Genomic DNA, 20,239 nt, shown 5'->3' with positions numbered 1-20,239 from the left:
CTCTGGAAGGGAATTTTCCACGAGTGGAAGATTTCCAGGCTCAGGGTGGGCTGCTTGTTAGTCTCAGGCTAAATCCCTCACCATTCCCTCTGCCAAGCCTTCAAAGAGATGAGGCAAAGGCAAACCCACCCACAGACCCCTTCGTGGACATTTTAGCATCTACCTGATTTTTAGCCCCATCCAGGGAGACTTTCTATCCTGAGGTCCCATCCTACCCCACTGTTGCTGTTTGTCTGCCAGCTGGGTCTAGCGTCAAGGGGAAGGGGGGGTTTATATTCATTGAAAGACTACTGATCCTACCGGAAACCAACCTGTTTACTGTACTGTTGTAAATATCATGCCCTTTATATCCTGTATATTGGCTTCTTTTAAATAAAGTGAAATGTCTTAGAATTGATGGTGCCTTTTTTTTTTTAAATTAAGGATAAAAAAAATTAAGGATAAAGAGGTGATGGGGAGGGGCAAGAGGATGGTGGGCCACATAACCACTAAAGTAATTAGCTGATTAGTGATCAAATAGGGAAGTTTCACATCACCTGTTATATTTGCATCTCACAATACAATCTTCGGAAGTAGTTAAAGCAGAAATTATTATACATATTTTACAGAAGGGGAAGAGAGCCAGAGAGATCACAGACTGAATAACTGGCATAGCCTGGTTTGGAGTTGAGGTCCTGTTAATCATCGACCCCATTTCATAAACCTCCTCACAGTGCCCTTGAAAGGCTACCTCCTAGGCTCTGGATTTGACACTGTCCAATATTCTAGTTTCTTTCTGTTCATGGCTGAATTCAGGGAGACATTGACCTGTGTGAACTGGGCCCATGACTAGGGTTTTCTTCAAGGATGAAGAAAAACAGCCACTGCCGATTCCAATTAACTTTTTACCATCTCTAAGACTTGTGCTTAACGTACAAATGGCTCTCCGAACCTGCAAGTTTCTCATCCTTGGATAGGGAAGGCTGACCGTACTGTGCCATCTTATGTAAGAGACTTGAGCATCGTGGATTTGGTATCTGCGGGGGCTCCTGGAACCAAGGCCCCACCAAGACCGAGAGACGACTGTAGTTTCCTTTCCCACTCCCCGTTCTGTTTAAATTCTCCAAAGTGCCTTGAAGAGTGTGCCCTCCTGGAGAAAGGAGTAGCGTGAAATAATGAGGGCGTTCTAAGGTGGGTATTATTATCCCCACTTTACAGACTTGGAAACTGAAGCCCGGAAAGAATTACGTATTTCGCCCTTGTCATAGGGAGAAACCACGATCAGCAACTGAACTCTGACTCCTAAGCAAGTTCTCGGTACACGCTGCTAGAGGAAATATAAACAGATATATTAGAAGCGAGCGTTAGAAAAGCTGTAACAGGACTTTAGGAATCGAATGGGTCCCTAAGATTCCATCCTCTGGAAGACTTCAGAAACCGAGTTTTAAATAACGTTCACGTGTTCATCAGGCAGAAAACTTCCCCGAAAATTCAAATTTTGGTGCGGGGCGCAAAAATAATGCACAGGAGCAACTGGTTCCGCGTCCATAGGCTTTGAAGGAAAGCCTGAGCATAGACTGGCTCCGGTTTTATCTTTTATCGATCGTAACCTGCAAAGAAGCAGGCTGATTTATCTAAGCGCTAGGCCTCAGGAAGCTGGGTGGCCCCGCGCCAGGCCGGGAGGTGGAGGGCGGCTGAGTCCCAACCAGGAGGCTAGAGCCAGGGGCAGCAGGCTCATTCCAGGGGCTGCAGCCCCCGAGTTGAGGTTGGGGGTTTGGCCGCTATGCAGCCCTGCACGGTCGAATACTCTAGCAGTCACTGGCCGAGGACAGCGAGAGTGGTAGGGCTGGGACTCTAGCTGTCCCTGACTGGCAGACCCGCTGTCCTTCCGCGCCGCCTCACACGTGCCCCATTCCCGCTCTCTTATTGGCTGCTTCAGCCCCTCTATCCCGGCCTAAGGAGACTGCTACATGACAGCCCCTCTGATTGGTCCAGGAGCTTCCATGTATCATTCTGATTGGTCGATGGAGCTCACTCCCTTTTGCCCTCGGCCCCCTTTGGAGGGCGACTGGGTCATACCATAAAGAGAGGAGGGGGAAGTGTGTACATTTCAAGGCTTCTCTTTCGGGCAATTTTGCCCTATGTCACATAACGTCCTTTATCATGCCCTAAAAAGGGAATTATTTTATTAGCAGAAGGTAAATACAGAGGCGTTTCGGTTGAGCCTGGCTTGGAGGACGGATGGGGTGACACGTTCCCCCCGCCAGCCGAGGTGGTGCGCTCAGGGCGGGGCAGCGCTGTGGGGCAGCGCTGTGGAGCCGCTCCGGAGCCGCTCCGGGGGCGAACGGTCCAGCCAACAGCAGTGTCGAAAGCTCAAGATGCTGCTCCTGCAGTCGCCGCCCGCGCTCCGCCGCGCCCTGCTGGCTCGCCCGTGGAGGGCTGCCGGGTGAGTGAGTACCAGGCCTGGGGAGGCCCCTCGCGGCGCCTGCTGCCCCGGGGTCCCGGGAGTCGTTGGGCGCTCCCTCGCCCCCGAGCCGGACTCCCTCCCTGCCAGACCCTCGCCGGGTTTCCTAGGGGCTCCCCTCCGCCGGGAGTCACTTCCTCTGATGCCGCCCGACCCCCACGCAGGCCTTCCTCCCATTGCTATACCCTCGTCTCCCAAAGTTCTTCCTTCAGCTAGGGGGACTCCCTTCCCGAATCCTGCTGCGGGGTGGGGGTGCCTCAGTGCCCTGTTGGCTCCCACGCTTAGAAAGTAGCCGCTTAATCACTTCTCCTTCTTCTGGTGCTGGATCTTCGAAATTTGCCCACCGCCGGAGTGCAGTGCCTTCCTCCCAGGGCACCTCTATTTTTAGCACACCCCGCTTCTCACCTCCCCACCCTCGGTCTCACATTCAGGACCCTCCCTGGGTCTTCCCTCTCTTCTGTCTACCGGCATTTCTATTTCTCTCTTTTCTCCTTCCCCTTTTTAAAAGTTGTGTTGGGCAGAGAATAGGACCCCTTTCTTCTGATAGGTGGAATAATAATACTTATGGAGTGCGTAGAACGTGCCAAACCTGTGCTGCGTACTTGGGGTATGTGCCTTATTTGATGATTAATAAATAAGTTGCTACATGTAAAGTGCATTGAACAGCGCCTGGCACATAGGCAGTGCCCAGTTACTATTAATCATGACCATCATTATCACTCTTATTTAAACTTCTCCTGGGGGTAGCTGTTATTCCAAATTACAGATGAAGAAACCAAGGTGCAGTTTCAGAGCGGAGCTGCCCTGCAAACCCAGATTTGCAAACCCCCGCACTGTGGAGTTGGGTTCCTGGACCCTTGCCCACTCAGCGACAAATGTTCTCAGAGCCCCTTTCTGCCTCTGGGCTTGGTGGAGAAGGTAGGTAGCACACAGATCCTGCCCCAGAGGGGCTCACAGTCTGGTGAGGCTGCACCCCTATGGACCCGTGTTTCTGTCCATCTCCCTTTCAGAGCTGGGCAGCCCCTGCCCCCAGTGTTTGCCTGACCTCTAGGACTCACCAGTTACGTCTCGCCTGCTGAGCTATGCCCTTTCTGAGTTAATCAGTGTCCTAAGGGATGGTGCAGGGGTGCCCTGGGCACGGATGAGTCCCAGCGCCGCTGTGTATTCTCTGTGGGGGAGTGGGACAGGGAAGAGGACGTGGACAGGAAGGGCTCTTTTTCCAAACTGAGGACGGGGGCCATGCTCACTACACCCTCAGCGTGGTCCCATTTGCAGGCCTCTCCCTGCACTCTGAGACCATCCCTCTCAGACCCTAGATGGAAGCCACATAGATTCACCTGTTTACTGAGTACCTACCGTGTGCATGTGCTTTGCTAAACGCTACGGCGGGGACAGGGGGGTACCCAGGGGATTTACACGTGGATGGGAGCCTTCCAAGAATTTTCAGTGTAATGGGGAAGAAAGACTTAAACATTAAAAAACAAAAACAAACTCCCTCTAATATCTGGTAGAAAGAAATCCCTATTCTGAAAAAAAAGCTCATAACAGCAATAGTTGTCAGGCAATCAAGTACCGTAGGCCTGATTGTGCAGATAAGCTCTGTATTATTACCATTTTACAGATGGGAAACTTATCTGCCTGTTAAGACAAATGTGAGACTAAAATCGCAGTCAGTCTGACTCCAGACTCATGCTCTTAATTACAAAGCCTCCTGAGTGGAGAAAAAGCATTTTGCAATCAGAGAAAGCGTTTTGCAACCAGATCTGCCAGTTCAGGTTACTTCTTCAGATACAGCAGCTGGCCCGCTGCCCCAGACCGGGTTTCCAACCTCGGCAGTATTAACGTTTGAGTCTGATAATCCTTTGCTGTGGGAGCTGTCCTATGCCTTGCAGGATGTTTAGCAGCATCCCTGGCCTCCACCCACCAGATGCCAGAGCATCCCCCAGTCGTGACAACAAAATAATGTCTCCAGACATTGCCAGATGTCACCTGGGGGGCAAAGTCACTCCTAGTTGAGAGCCATGGTTCTAGAAGAACAGTTGTGGTGTTTGGTCACTTGTTCATTTAGTCGACAGATATTTAGAACACTCCTGTGGCATGCCGTGTCTGCATGTATGGAGAAACAGCTTTAGGACGTTTTTAGTGATATCTCTCAGTGTCCTGTACATGAAGCTGAGAAAAACCATCTCTTGGGGAACTGGGATGGGTGATGTTCTGTAGTGTTTCCCTTTCTGCCTGGAGTGCCAGGAATCTCAACCAATTTTTAAACATACTCTTGATTGTACATTTTCTTTTTATTGAATTAGTAGGTGTCCATTGTACAAAGTACAGATAAAGCAAAAAAGGGTTACAAAAAATCGCCCGGCAGCTCACCACACAGACGTAACCACTGCTGTCACTTTGATTACTAGCCTTTTAATATTCCAGGAATATATTTGCTTTAGAAAAACAACATAAGAATGGGCTCCCCTGCAAATCCATTTTTGTAGCTTGCTTTTTCACTTGGGACTTCTCTACCTTATTATATGTCCCCAGGGCCTAGAACTGTGACTGCCACCTGGTAACCCTCAGCAAACATTTGGTGAATGAAAGAACGATCACGTGATTCCTTACTTGCCAACAGAGATGTATCACAACCAGTCTGGGAGACAGTCATGACAAACACCTGGCCTTTACGGATGGCCCAGGGATGGTCACTACGGGCTACCATTTACCTTTTACGTGGATGATGTTACTTAGCTCCTCAGCAGCCTATGATGTGGGTGTTACTATCCCCACTTCACGGATTAAACAGCTGAGGCCTGTGGAAGTTAAGGAAAACTTGTCCAAGGCCTTAAGCTGGTAAACACCAGACCTCTCAATTGATTGCCTTTTGTCTCCTTTGGCCCTGACCTGCCTGCCCTTTTCTCTATTTCGTTAACTTTGTCATGGGTGTCCTCTGCAAATTCTCTTTGGAAAGAGCCAAGATGCACATTTATATATAAATTTAAGAAATAAAAGAACTAACCCCGGGGGGCTTCCCTGGTGGCGCAGTGGTTGAGAGTCCGCCTGCCGATGCAGGGGACACGGGTTCGTGCCCCGGTCCGGGAAGATCCCATGTGCCGCGGAGCGGCTGGGCCCGTGAGCCATGGCCGCTGAGCCTGTGCGTCCGGAGCCTGTGCTCCGCAACGGGAGAGGCCACAACAGTGAGAGGCCCGCGTACTACAAAAAAAAAGAACTAACCCGGGCTCATAGGAAGCTTACAATAAATGTTAGTTTTTGTCCCTTACATACTCTTGTATCAGACCTCGCTGGGTGCCGGGGTCCAGAGGTGACTCCAGTTCAGCACACCCCCAGTGTCAGGGGGCTTGCGGGCTGGAATTCCCCTGCAGAAATCCTGGTAACTTTGGACCCCTCTCAGCCCACCAGCCTGTCTAATTTTCCCCATTTCAAAACCCCCCAGTGCTTGTCCCAGCCTGCTCTCCCCTGGGATGGGCAGAAGCTGTGCAGGGCGGGGGCCTGGTACCTCCCACCATTCCCTGGACATACTCTGCCCTTTCACTCCTCCAAGCGGTGGCCAGGGCAGTGCCTCTTGCCTGGAATGTCCTCCCCTGGTGAACTCATGCTCACCCAGCACTTTGTGGCCTTGCCAAGGCAGCTGTCCTTTGGCCCTTCAGTGCCCTGTCTGTAAAATGGGAATAATGCTATTAACAGGCATGTAGCACAAGGGTTAGAGATGATGTGACAAGTGGCTTGGTGGGGGCCTGGGACTCAGTGTGCACTCTGTGAATAAGTTGAGTAAAAGAATAAGTAGAGGGCTTCCCTGGTGGCGCAGTGGTTGAGAGTCCGCCTGCCGATGCAGGGGACACGGGTTCGTGCCCCGGTCCGGGAAGATCCCACATGCCATGGTGCAGCTGGGCCCGTAAACCATGGCCGCTGAGCCTGCGCGTCCGGAGCCTGTGCTCCGCAACGGGAGAGGCCACAACAGTGAGAGGCCCGCGTACCGCAAAAAAAAAAAAAAAAAAAAAAATTAAAAAAAAAAAAAAGAATAAGTAGAACCTACAATGATCATAATACTTGCTTCTAAAGGTGTCAGAATCCCCACTCAGGCAGCAGTCGGCACCAGCACACGGACCCTGGGGAACTTGGCTTCCGGTGCCCAGCACCTGGTTCGGCACGCAGCAGGTGCTGGACAGTTGCTGTCGGAATGGCCCACAGGACAGCCCGGGGTGGATCCTGGCTCTACCTCTTAGCAGCTGTGTGGCCCTGGGCAGGTTGCTTGACCTCTCTGGGCTGCCTCTTGTTCCCACATGAAAAAGAAAGATAATAGTGGAATTGTCTTAGAGAATAAACGAATTCATATGCGAAAACCACTCTGAAGAGTGGCCAGCACGTAGAAAAGTAATGTGTTGCATCAAGCATTATTTTGATCCCCTCCCCCACTAGCAGGCATTGTTATGCAGTGAAAGCCCTGAGCTTCCCTCCCCACCTCAGCGTGGCCTCTTTGCTCCGTTGGGAAGAGAGGAGGTGCCAGCTGGGCGGTTAGGAGGATGAACCTGTCCCATCAGCTGGCCAAAGGTGTCTGAGATGCTCCCCATGCTTCTGCCAAAGCGTGTCTCCTGAGTGAGGGAACCTGGCTTCAGATCCTGCACCATCACTCCAGCAGCTGTGACCATGAGCCCTTAATCTCTGAACCTCAGCTTCCTCCCTGTACAATAGAGGTAATAAGAGTCTGCCGGGTAATATATTTGTAGGGTGGATTCAATGCGGTCATCACTTAGCACTATGCCAGAGGCATGCCGTAAATGCTTCAGAAAAGTTCTTTGAAGTTTTCCAGGGCAGCTCATCCTGGGCTTCAGGCCCCTCCCTTCTGGCCCTGCCCTGGGCTCTGTACTTTCTCTCAGCTCACCTCCATCACTGGTCCCTTATCTCAGTGATAAGGAGGATTGGTCTTATCAGGTCCCAGATAACAGCCTGGAAGCTCAATGAAGCAAAGGCAATTTCCTTTCTAGTCCTCTCCTTGGCCTTGGCTGCCCTGACCCCAGCCGCTGGGGACCTGCATCCAGCAAAAGAACATTGCCTGGGAGTCCTGTCCGTCCCGGGGGCCTGGTGTCCACTTGTGTGTTAATTGTTTTAAAGGTATTTCTCATATGCTTACTGTGGTCTGGGCAGTGTGGGAGCACAGACAATCAGAGCTCTGTAATGAGGGTTGTCACCTGTGAGATGATCTGATAGGGGTCCCATCCAGGCAGGGCAGGCTGGTATCCGCTGCAGAGGGAGATGGGGGTGGGGTGGAGTGGGGAGACCAGGGTGGCAGGATTGCAGCAGATGAGGTGGGAGGGGATGGGGGGTGATGGGAAATGAGTCTGGAGGCCTCAGTAAGGATTCTGATTCTTTTCTTTTTTTGGCCGCGCCACGTGGCATGCGGGATCTTAGTTCCCCGACCAGGGATTGAACCTGTGCCCCCTGCAGTGGAAGTGCGGGGTCCTAACCACGGGACCACCAGGGAAGTCCCAGGATTCTGATTCTTTATTGTAGAAGAAAATGGGAAGCCACTAAGTTACGAGCTGAGCACTTACCCTCTGTCTCTCTGTGTTGATCATGTTTTCATGTTAAGACTATGAAAACCAGTAGCTGCTACCTTTTGACCTTCTGCCCTGGGTGGGACGCAGGACTAAGTTTATTCCAGCAGTTTTGAGAGGAGCTTGGAGTCAGTGGAGCCGGAATGACTGTTGTAGTTGTCCAGGCAAAAGCTGATGGTGCCTTGGACCAGGGTGGAGGCCGAGGGGTGGCCTGGGAGCTCAACCCCTGGCAGCTCAGCCCCTCGCAGCAGCCCCCTCAGTTTTCCCCTTTGTAAATTTCAGAGCTTGCAGCCTCTGAATTTCACCGGTTGCAGGCTATGTTTTGGTGTTGCAGCCTTTTTAGCTCAGATCCTGGTACCTGCCGAGGATGGGGAGGGGCAGCTGGGGTCTCAGGCCCAGGCCGTGAAGTCCCCAGGTGAGCAGAAGGGGCACCCCGGGTTGTTAGGGGAAACTGAGTCAAATTCAGACTCTGCCTCACGCTTCTTTCCTGAAGCGGGAGGGCTGAGAGCTGCCCTAAGAAGGTTGGGTTGGATTCACCTCTGTGTCCCAGAGCCAAGCACCTGCCAGGTGCGATGAACACATGGTTTGGGTGAGCCCTTTGACCTCACCTGAGCTATCTCTGCTCAGATGCCATGAGGGATAGATATGTGCTGACTGACTGACTGAATGGGAATACAGTCCTGCCTAGAAGGGCCTCGCAGATCCTTGTAGAGGCCCCAAGTCCTGTGAGTGGTTCATGCTGCCTTTCCCTGAGCCAGTGGAAGGGTGCTCATGTTATCCCAAAGGGCACATGAGCCAAAAAAAAAAAAAAGAAAGTTAGTCAGGCATTCTTGGATTATTTTTGGCTCTAGTTGACCCAGGCTGATCTTTGAACTAGTCTCTTTCCCTAAGCTACGTTCGGACTGATGGACAGTGGGGCCGGGGCCTGGAGACTTTCCAGGCAGAGAGAAAGCCACGGGGGCATGTGATCCTGAGGTCACAGCGGACCTCTGCCCTGGGGAAGGTCGGGGGAGACCTGTAGGATTTCTGCTTCTGACGTTGCTTGGGAGGGAACAGGGAGAGGAGGGCTGGTAGCTGCTACCTTTTGAACTTCTGCCCTGGTGGGCCACGGGGCTACGTTTATTCCAGCAGTGTTTGCTGAGCCCCCAGGCCAGCCCCTGATCCTCGGGGGTGTCTGGGAACCATTTTGCCTTTGAAAGCCTGGCCTGGTGGAGTAAACATTCTGGAAGACCTTTACAGTTCCTTAGGAAAACCTAAGAGCAGGAAGGGTGAGGAGAGGCAAGGCTCGTCATCCTTACAGTGACCCTGTGCGGAACATGGTGTCACCCATTCTTCAGGTGAGGAAACAGAGGCCTGCGGAGTTTGTAATAATGTGCTGAGGTCTCGAGCAGGTGTGGGGGTCCGTCCGGGCTCTGTCTGCTTCCAGAGCCTTTGCTTTTCACACCCGCCAGGACTTGGGGTCAAGAGAGGGCTTGGGTGGCCCCGCTTCTGGCTCCCAGCCCAGCACGCAGCGGCTCTCTCCTGGCTTGAAGAGGACCAGGTGATATCTGATTCACTGCTTTGTGGTGGTGCGCTGCTACTGAGGCCCTGAGAGAGGCATCTGGAACCTTCCAGGTGGTGGGGGGTGGAGGAGTAGACGCCACCCTCCCCTTTCCTGCCGGGCTGTTGAGACCTGTGGCCGCTGACATTTTCTGGCCTCTGCATTCTTCCCCACCGCACGCAGTAAGTGGAAGGGGGCCGTGTGGATTTTCAGGTTTTGGGCACACGTGTAGCTTTGCATTATTATTTCTTCAGATCTCCAGAATAACCCCAGGAGATGGGTGTCTCCGTGTTACACCGAGGAATCCAGCTGAAGGTCACACAGCTCCACAGAGGGTGAAGGAGCCCACATTTCTTCCTCTGTTTGGGGAAGGGTGGGGCCTGAGGCTTGCTGGCTTCCTTGGGTGTGGTGTGTGGGGCTGGGGTGGAGCTGGAGGGAGGGGCAGGAGAAAGCCCCCAGGCTCACTTTGCCTTCCTGGGCACCCGGCCCTGCCCCGCCCCCCCACCGTCTGTTCCCTCCCCTTTCGCTGCACAGGCCCCTTTCTGCTCTTCCTGACTCATGCTCCCTGCTCTGGGCCTTTCCCCTTGCTTGTCCCTCTGTCTGGAACGCTCCTTCCAGCTCTTTTCAGACCTTCTTCAGGTCTCTGGCGGAGGTGGTCTCCTCCGAGAGGCCCTCCCTGACCACCCCAGCTGAAGCAGCCCTGCCCTTCCCGTTCCTCATTTTCCTGTCCCCTTGGTCACCGCTGTGTTCCTTTCTTACCCGTGTCCCCCACTGGAGGTCAGCTGCAGGCAACCACAGGCCCTGCTGTCTTGGTCACCGCTGTTGTCTCCAGAGACGGAGCAGGTGCCCGTCTTGTAGAATCAATGAAGGACCCGCCCTCATGGCCCCTGGTTTTGTGTCCTTCCTCCTGGCCTCCCAGGCTGGGTCTTGGAGCCCCCAGACCCAGTCTCAGTGAGAAAGAAAAAAAAGTGCCCAGTACTCGTAGCCATTGTGTTTGGATCTCTTGGGCATAAACAACCTCGCAGAAACCCAGCCTCAGACAAGGTCACCGGAGGCCATGATGAAGTGGACAGAACAGGCCCTCTATAGTTTTGTCTAAGCACAGAGGTCACCATGCCACCCCCGAAGTACCAGGCATCCCCCCCCTCGCCAAGTGAGGAACTGCTACTCTTTCACCCCACCGTAGAATTGCCGAGCTTCCTGATCCAGAGCCAGCCCCAGCTTCCTTAACCCTCCCCAAATTACCCCTCTATAACCCAAATCCTATGACAGGTTCTTTCCAACACCTTCATCTCTGGAGGTCCTATGGTCCCCCAGGTGTGTGTCCTCCCTACCTCAGCGACCAGTTATCTGACTCGTCCACCCACGGGTGCTGCCCGTGGGGTGTTGACACCAGGGGGAGATAGATCTGGGTTTTTCTGGATTCATATCCAGGTTTCTCTTGATCTTGATCTAGTCTTTTTACTTATAGGGTCAAAATTACCTGGTTTCTATCACCGTGCCACTGGCGAGGCCCTTGGGATGCCACGATGGTGTTATCAAATCTGATGTGCCCCCTGTGCCCTAGGCGGGCTCTGTCCTCACTGTTGTCCTCATTTACAGATGGGGAAACTGAGGCCTGGAGGGGAAGTCCCACCACTGGGGTTCCTCCAGCTCTGGAATGACTGACTCTTTTGTTTTGTTTTTGAAAAATTTTAAGGCTGTATTTACAACTCTTTTCATTTAAGTATATGTTATTTTGTTTATATACCATTTTCACCAGTATTAAGACAATAGAACACTGTGTGGCTTATTTGGGACCACTTGGGAACAATAATTCTTCATTACCAAAAAATTTTTAATTGAAGTATTGCTGATTTACAGTGTTGTGTTAATTTCTGCTGTACAGCAAAGTGATTCAGTTATACATATATACTTTCTTTTCTTAAATATTCTTTTCCATTATGGTTTATCACAGGATATTGAATATAGTTCCCTGTGCTCTACAGTAGGACCTTGCTATTGTTTATCCGTATATCCATACGGTAGCTCACATCTAATCCCAACCTCCCACTACATCCCTCCCTCAACCCCCTCCCCCTTGGCAACCACAAGTTTGTTCTCTACGTCCATGAGTGGAATGACTGACTCTTACCCACCTGTCCTCCCACCCTGGGACCTCCAGACACATTAGGGGTGGAGGCCGCTGGTGGGCACTAATCAGTGAGGTCATACAGGTTAAGATTGGATGGCGTCTGCAGAACAAGGAGCTCTTGGAGCTCAGTACCCAGGAATCAGAGCCCATACCCCAACAGCAGCTCTCCCTGTGTCTGTGAACCGAGCTCAGAGTACTCCTCCAAGTTCACGGCCCACCTCTCGGCCCCTCTTGCCCACCCGGAGCTCAGCTCTTTGTGCCAAGGGAGTCTCAGCTGTTTCACATTCGGATGAGACTGAGCTCTGGAATGCTCTGACTTTCCTGCTGAGAGAAAGAAGTAACTCGGGTCTGTTTGGAAGAAAGTCTGCATTGTGGGGAAATAGAGAGAGAATAAGACTTCTCTATGTGCAAAACACTAAGCCATGGTTTTGCACCTATGAATTTAAACTTCAGGCAACCAGGGACTTCTCTGGTGGTCCAGTGGTTAGGACTCTGCGCTTCCATTGCAGGGGGCACAGGTTCAACCCCGGGTCGCAGAACTAAGATCCCATGTGATGTGCAGTGCAGCTGGGAAACAAAGCAGAACAAAAGAAAACAAAAAAACTTCAGGCAACCATGTGAGTTTCTAAGATGATTCTCACTTGACAGGTGGAGAAATAGGCTCAGGGGAGGCAGGTCACATGCCCGAGGACACAAAGTGACAGGGTCTGGACTTGAACTTGGGTTTTGGATCCCAAGGCTGGTTCTCGTCCCCCAGTTCTATAGTTGCCCTGGATTTCAAGATGCTGGGCCAACCTAGGACCCCCTGTTGGAGACAGAAGGGCTGGGGCTGGTGGTGGCCGCTGCTGACCTGTCCACCTCTGTTCCCCACCCTCGCTCCCCAGGCTGTGTTGGAAGCACGTCTCCTCCCTGAAGGTGGCCAATGAGCCCGTCTTGGCATTCACGCAGGGCAGCCCTGAGCGAGATGCACTGCAGAAGGTAATGGGAGGGTGGGGGGCACCCAGTGGTGTAGGGCCTGGGGCAGAGACGGCCTTCAGCAGCCCCCACGATACCTCTCCGTGCCGACAGCCACCCACGCCCTCCTGCCTCTGCTCCCAGCCACGGGAGGAAACTGGGAATCTGGGGAGAGCTGTGCATCTGGAGGGGGGTGGGGGACCTGGGAGCAGCAGGGTGGCAACCTGGGTCTCTTTGGGGTGCCAGGTCAGGGGTCATAAGTCCACAGATATTTTATGCTTAAACACATTTTCCCGGGAATTCCCTGGCAGTCCAGTGGTTAGGACTCTGCGCCTTCACTGATGAGGGTGCGTGTTCAGTCCCTGGTCAGGGAACTAAGATCCCACAAGCCGCAAAGCCGCAAGGTGTGGCCGAAAAGAAAAAAAAAAAGAATTCTCCCGTTAATTGCCAGTGTTATAAAATTGTGAGATTTCACATAAATTTCAGACACGGGTTTTTAAATCTTTTCTCTAATGGGAAGACCTGGCAACACTGGCCTTACCTTCCTGCAGGACAGGAAGTGACAGTGTGGGAGCCGAGTCTGCCCCCGCCCCTGGGGAGCAATCACAGCGTCTCTGACCACAGACCCCGCCCAGCACCCTCCTCATTTCTATTCCTTCCTGGGCATCCGCCTTGGCAGACTCTGCATCGGTGTTTTAGGCGGGAAGTAGAGGCGAAGGAAGTGCTCATCTGACCTCTCCTCCTCTCCCCAGGCCTTGAAGGAGCTGAAGGGCCGGACGGAAGCCATCCCATGCGTGGTGGGGGACGAGGAGGTGTGGACTTCGGACGTGCGGTACCAGCTGTCTGTAAGTCCAGTGGGCGGGCAGGGCTCAGCCTCTCCCCTGAATCTGGGGTCTGTCTCTCGGGCAGCACATAAGCATGCAACATGGGGTCTCTGCCTCCAAAAGGACTTAGAGTCCCTGCAAGATTTTGAATTCCGTGCACCGGTATAAAACTTCCAAAGGCAGTCTTAGGGGACTCTCGTAAAAGGTGCCAACATCGCGCCTGCCAAGAAGTTAAAAACAGCAGCTGCCCCCAGCTTTGCCATCGCTTTGGAAAAGTTGACCCGCTCACCAGCCTAGGGAGTAGGAAGCAAGGATAGAATGTCAGAATCAAAGAGAATCCTTCCGTTAACAGATACACACTACTATACATACAGTAGATAAGCAGCAAGGATTCACTCTCTAACACAGGGAACAATATTCGATACCTTGTAATAGCCTGTAATGGAAAATAACCTGAAAAAAAATATGTATAACTGAATCACTTTGCTGTACACCTGAAACTAACACAATATTGTAAATCAACTATACTTAAAAAAAAAAAAAAAGATAATCCTTCCAAAGAAAGACAGTCACCAAAGTCCTGGTCTGTATTTGGGAACCAGTGGTCTAGCTGACAATGAGCTCAGCAGAGGTAAGCACTCAGGGCGTGGCCAGGTGTCACCTCTTCCTAGAAGCCCTCCTGTTGGAGCCCAGACTCCATCCACAGACACATCTGTTGAGACCCTGTCCCCTCTGCACAAGCTCCTCCCTCAGTCCCTGCCAACCCCCTTGGAGGCTGGAAGAGCAGGAGGTTAGCTGCCCATTTTGCAGATCAGGGGAGAAGCTCAGAGACAATCAGTGACCCTCCTGGGGTGGCACAGTTAGATACGGAACAGGGATGATGGATGCAGTTTCCCCAGAACCATATCCCCTTGATTTTGATTCAGGTGAATTCATTCACTCCCTGACTATGTCTAAAGGGGATTTCAAAGCAGAGTGTTAATTAGCGTATGGCAGCAAGATAATATTCTTGCTGTGACCTGCTGCTCACAAAATCCTGAGGCCCTAGGCCCTTGCTGGAGATGGCCACAGACTTGCCTTTAGGCCTCCTGGTCTCCAGTGGAGAGGAGAACACCTCACTTGCCCTAGTCAGAGTGTTCCTGAAATAAATCCCCCACTGTGTGGTAGGAGAAGCACAGCCATTTCTGATACTGGGCCCAGAGAGAAATTTCTCCTGAAAGTGTCAGAAGGACACAGTGACGTGACAGATCCCCGCAGGAGTCACACATCTCATGCACGGATGTTTCGTGGGGCTGCTTCTCACACATTGTCGTGTGGGCTGAGGGTGTCATCAAAGCCCAGTGCCTGAGGACGCCCAGAGGTCGCCCTGCAGGCCCCACGTCCACTGCTGGGGTGGGCTTTCCATCCAGAGCTCAGGCTGCAAATCGATAGCTGGTAGCTTTGTTTCCAAAGCCTAAACATGGGGCGATTTCATGTACAAATTCAAATGTCTGGCTTCTCTTGAGAGAAGGAAGATGTGGCCGCACAAGTGGCCTTCCTGTGAGCCCGCATGTAGGGTGACCCTCTAGTGGCTCCAGTCCCCAGCCTAGCCCTCTCCACTCAGCCCTCTTGCCTCTCTGGCCCTGGCAGGCCTCTCAGAGCCCCGGCCAGAGCAGTAGCTGGTCTGCGTGTCCCTCCTGCATTCTCCTTAAGTCTTTCTCTCAGCGGGGATTTTGCTGGATGATGGGACAGCGATAAGACAGTGTGCCTTTCCTAGCAAGTCCCTGGGAGGCATCTAGTCTGGCTTGACAGTTAAGAAATGGCACCCATACCCGTGCCAGTCTGTTCAAGAGTGAGAGTAACATTCTTTGGTGACAGTTGGGGATCTTGACCAGGACTCACAGCTGAATGGAAGTCTGCGGTGCTTCCCTACAAGGTGGCCTGAGGGTGAACCCCTGGGTCTGCTCCAACCCCAGGCAGAGGCACCACCCCATCCCTTTTTATCCCTTATTATGGTCATGACAGTTTTAGCCCAGAAAGGCTTAAAGCAAATATGCACCTTGGCTATGAACAAAAGGGAAGTGTGTGTTTGTCTTTGTGTACACATATATATACGTTTTTTTTTTTTAATTTATTTATTTAATTTATTTATTTTTGGCTCTGTTGGGCCTTCGTTGCTGCACACAGGCTTCTTCTAGTTGCAGCGAGCGGGGGCTACTCTTCTTTGCGGTGCAGTCTTCTCACTGCGGTGGCTTCTCTTGTTGCGGAGCATGGGCTCTAGGCACATGGGCTTCAGTAGTTGTGACACGCGGGCTCAGTAGTTGTGTCTCACGGGCTCTAGAGCACAGGCTCAGTAGTTGTGGCTCACGGGCTTAGTTGCTCCGCGGCATGTGGGATCTTCCCAGACCAGGGATCGAACCCGTGTCCCCTGCATTGGCAGGCGGATTCTCAGCCACTGGGCCGCCAGAGAAGCCCTGTATATATGTTTTGATGTTATGGATACATAGGGAGTTTCCAGCTTTGTGCAAATGGAACCAGTTGCAAAATAAATGCCACGGTATGTAAACGAAGTGGTTTACTCTATGGCATTATTAGCTAGAAACCTGTTTGAAGTTGGAAAACAGTTTCCAAAAGGCTGACTTTAGCTCTTTCTAGGAGGGGTACTTGTAAATCATGATAATAAAACCCACCCATCCATCCATTCATCCATCCAAGCCTCCTCAGCCCCAGACCTAGGGCTGGGTTCTGGGACACAGCAATGAACATGGCACATGGCTCTGCCCTCACGGTGCTGACCTAGGGGAGAGTGAGATTGGCGTACATGTCAGGAAAGAAACAAACGGAATTCCAGATGGTGAGAGGGGCTGTGGAAGGCACTGGTGATGGGCTGGAGATGCGAGGCCACGTAAGGCGAGGTGGTCCACAGGCCTCTCTGAGGAGGTGACATCTGAGTTGAACCCCAGGGATGAAGACGGGCTGGGGACTCATCGCCAGCAGAGGGATCTGCGGGTGCAGAGTCAGGAGGGGGCTTGGTGAGCTGCAGAACAGAGAGGAAGCCAGTGGGGCCAGGGGATTTGGGTGTGGTTCTTTTATTTATTTATTTATGTGTTTGTTTATTTTTGGCTGTGTTGGGTCTTCCTTGCTGCACGATGACGCACGCAGGCTTTCTCTGGTTGCAGCGAGCAGGGACTACTCTTTGTTGCAGTGCATGGGCTTCTCACTGTGGTGGCTTCTCTTGTTGCAGAGCACGGGCTCTAGGCTCGCGGGCTTCAGTAGTTGCAGTGCACAGGCTTCAGTAGTTGCAGCACGCAGGCTCAGTAGTTGTGGCTCGCGGGCTCCAGAGCACAGGCTCAGTAGTTGTGGCGCACGGACTTAGTTGCTCCATGGCATGTGGGATCTTCCCGGACCAGGGCCCGAACCCATGTCCCCTGCATTGGCAGGCGGATTCTTAACCACTGTGCCACCAGGGACGTCCCACGTATGGTTCTTGTTGGCTGTGGTTAAGAGCCTCTTCCAAGAGCCCAGGGAGCCATTGGAGGGGGTTAAGGAGGGTGAGACTTTCCGAAAAAGCCCATTGCTCGCTGGAATGCTTTCTGATTTCAGGACAGAGGAGGGATTAGGAGTGTGGGCTTGGCAGAAGAAGTGAGTCCGGACATAGATGTTTGGAGGGCCAGGTTCCCGTGGGCAGCCAGGGAGCTGGGATGGGAAGGAGGGTGGAGGGCCACGATGAGGAGCCCACAGCAGGTGGGTGGCCTGGGAGGCCGGGGAAGGCGTCGTGTACGAAGCCGTGGGAACAGCTTGGAACAAAGCACTGAGGGTTCCATGCGAGGTAGAGAGGCGCAGTGGGCGCCTGGGGGGGGGCTGTGTCTGCTCAAATTGATGAGCTCCTCGCCTGCCCCCATGCGGTGAGCCAGGGCAGCCTTTGAAATCGTGTGGTGCTGCTACCTGAGGGATGCTGGGTCCAGGGATGGGCATCTGACCCCAGCTGGGCCAGTCGGAATTACCTGCCCTGGAAACTTGGAACCAGCCACAAGCATCTTTCTTTGCGGGGCTGGGAGCTGTGGGGAGGGCATTGAACACCTCCCCACAAAGGATGAGAGAAACTAAGGAAGCGGGTCTGTTGAAACGTGCAGGACACCAAGTCTCAGAGGAGCCAGAGGCAAAGGAGAAGGAGCCTCGGGGTTTTCAGGCTGGGCCTCTCGGGTCTTCCTAGGACCCAGCTGCATCCCAGCCTAGTCTCCGTGAGGAGGCCCCTTTCTGCCCACTTGCTGCTTCTGTATCTTTGAGCTGCTTGACCTCTCTGTGCCTCAGCTTTCTCATATGTGAAATGGGGTAACAATCACGCCACGGAGGGATGTCGTCAGGGTTCAATGGTTTAGCCCGTGTCAAACACTTGGTGCCTCTGCACGCGGGAAACTGACTAATGTTAGCTTTGACGGTAACTATCAGTTAGTTAACTTAACCAGGGGCCTGCAGCGAGTTCATGTAAAAAAGAGCTAGTTAAGGGCTTCCCTGGTGGCGCAGTGGTTGGGAGTCCGCCTGCCGATACAGGGGACATGGGTTCGTGCCCCGGTCCAGGAAGATCCCACATGCCGCGGAGCAGCTGGGCCCGTGAGCCATGGCCGCTGAACCTGCGTGTCCGGAGCCTGTGCTCCTCAACGGGAGAGGCCACAGCAGTGAGGCCCGCGTACCGCAGAAAAAAACAAAAACAAAAAACAAAGAGCTAGTTAAAAAGAAGTGAGAGGCAGAACTGTTTTTAACCATTGGAAGTTGTTCACTACCTTGTCAAGAGACTTTCTGCTAACCCACCCCAGTTCTCACGCAGGTGCCATGTGGGGTTTTGTGATATCACTGAGTCCTGTCCACAGGCAAGAAAGATCCTGAGGGGTCCACACAGCATCTTCTGTTATTCCTGATGGATTTCTCCACAAGGCGGTTTAGGGGCTAATGGTGGGCTAGGGTGGGAAGCTGGGCTCCAAGCCCCATGATGACATTGGCCTAAGAAAGCCACCTGTTTGGAGTTTATGAAGCCAGGAACTGGCATGTGCTTTGGACGGATCAGGAAACTCACAGGTCTCTGATTTAGGGGAGTGAAGGGCTGGCCCTTCTGCAAATGGGCTGAGCACACATCTGTCCAGATGGAGCCCTGAGCAGCGTGTGCAGGGTTAAGGGGGCGGGGCCAGGGCCCCTACTCTGACGGTTCCGAAGATGGCCTGGGGCAGGGGTCACCCACAGAGGCATCTGAGAGCCCCTGCGGCTGGATCCGCAACCAGAGGGCCCACACCTGGAGTGTCAGCACAGCCTGGGGTCTGCAGGCTCTGCAGGTCTGCACGGGTGTGTGCCAGGTGTCAGCCCGGAGCGGCTCCCACGGCTTCGCTCACCTGGTCTCTGTAACCGCCCAGAGCCCGACCTCACCTGCAGCTCCGCCGGCCTCCATGGCCACTGCAGCACCTGAGTATTTTTCCAGACACTGGGATTTTGATAACCCCCTGGTGGGCACTTCTGGTTTTCATTTCCCGTACCACCTCTCTGACCTGGCCATGTGTCATCCTTGGGGCCCTGGCATTTGGGGCCGTGGCGGCGTGAGGGCAGGAGCTCTGTTACCGGGATGTATTGCTGACTTGGGGTGTCCGCAGTCCACTGGGATTGGATGTGCTGAATAGAAGGGCCCGTGTCCCCAGCTTCTCAGCCCCTGAGGCTCACAGGCCAATCTCAGGTATAGACAGGATACAGGTGACCATGCCGGGGAGGCCACTTTGCACTCAGACCAGACCAGTGCTGCCCAGTAGAACGTTCTGAGATGATGGTGGAAATGTTCTGAATCTACTCTGTTCTCTTCGGCAGCCACCAGCCCCACGTGGCTATTGAGCACATGAAACCTGGCTTGTGCCACGTGGGTTGAAGTTCCAGTAGGCATGTGTGACTAGCGGCTGCCTTATTAGACAGGAAGGCCCTAAACAGTCCATTGGAAGACTTATAGGTGGCGAAAGTGCTGATAATTATGGTGTAAAAAATAGGTCGGGAAAGAAGTGGTGTTTCCCCCGCCTTGTTGCCCAGGCTGACATTCAGCACTGCCGGGTTGTTTGTAAACGTCTGTTGGGGTTTCATCCCTTTTAGACGAGTTAATCTGGGTCCCAAGCACGGGGCTCAAGAAGCAGTTGCTCTGTTCCTTTAGGGCCTTGGGGGGCGGCAGAAATCCTGAGTGTTTCACAACGCAGTGCATCGCCTAGGGCCTCCCGTGGTGACAGCCCACCACCGAGCCTCACGCCGGACCCAGGTGTAAGGGCAGGAGCTATGTTGGAGGACTTTTCACCTGTGACCCCATTTGGTCCTCCTCTCCGTGCTCTCCCTGATGGGGAGACTTGGAGAAGGAAAGTCCGTTTACAGGAAGCTGCACAGCTAGTAGCGGGCAGAGCCGGGATTCGGACCTATGTCTGACCCAAACGTCCATGCTTCCCCTCAAAGACTGTTCTGTTCATACCTTTCTCCTGCACTGTGAACCTTCCAGAGCTCATCAAACAGCAGGTGCCCCTGTAACTCTCAAGGTGGAGAGGTCAGCGTGGGCCCGGGCGATTGGAGAAGGCATCATGGGGATTGGAGGGCAGAGAGCAAGTGGCCTGGAATGCCAGCTCTGAGCCTGGCTCCATCCCCACCTGACCTGGCACCTCCCTCCTGGACAGCGACCTCACTCTTCTCTCTTCTTTTAGCCCTTTAACCATGGACACAAGGTGGCCAAGTTCTGCTATGCAGACAAGGTGAGTCCCTGGCGACTTTAGGGTTGGGGTGCTACCCCGTCTTGTCCGG

The 20,239-nt window shown here is 53.1% G+C and overlaps 1 protein-coding gene across 1 annotated transcript in view; it reads left to right on the top strand.

Annotated features, from left to right (window-relative positions):
• Positions 1 to 2,355: 2,355 nt before the first annotated feature.
• The window catches only part of ALDH4A1 (aldehyde dehydrogenase 4 family member A1), a 32,178-nt gene continuing 14,294 nt past the window's right edge, over positions 2,356 to 20,239 (top strand). Inside the window, exons 1-4 of the mRNA XM_065894328.1 lie at positions 2,356 to 2,425; positions 12,563 to 12,656; positions 13,385 to 13,477; positions 20,143 to 20,190. Coding sequence (XP_065750400.1) covers positions 2,358 to 2,425; positions 12,563 to 12,656; positions 13,385 to 13,477; positions 20,143 to 20,190 — 303 coding nt within the window. The 5' untranslated portion in view covers positions 2,356 to 2,357. The remainder of the gene's footprint in view (positions 2,426 to 12,562; positions 12,657 to 13,384; positions 13,478 to 20,142; positions 20,191 to 20,239) is intronic.

Source organism: Phocoena phocoena, chromosome 1, assembly GCF_963924675.1.
Source record: "Phocoena phocoena chromosome 1, mPhoPho1.1, whole genome shotgun sequence".
Classification (NCBI taxonomy): Eukaryota; Metazoa; Chordata; class Mammalia; order Artiodactyla; family Phocoenidae; genus Phocoena; species Phocoena phocoena.
The sequence above is the reverse complement of the archived record's forward strand: the minus strand, read 5'-3'. Positions and strand labels throughout refer to the sequence as shown.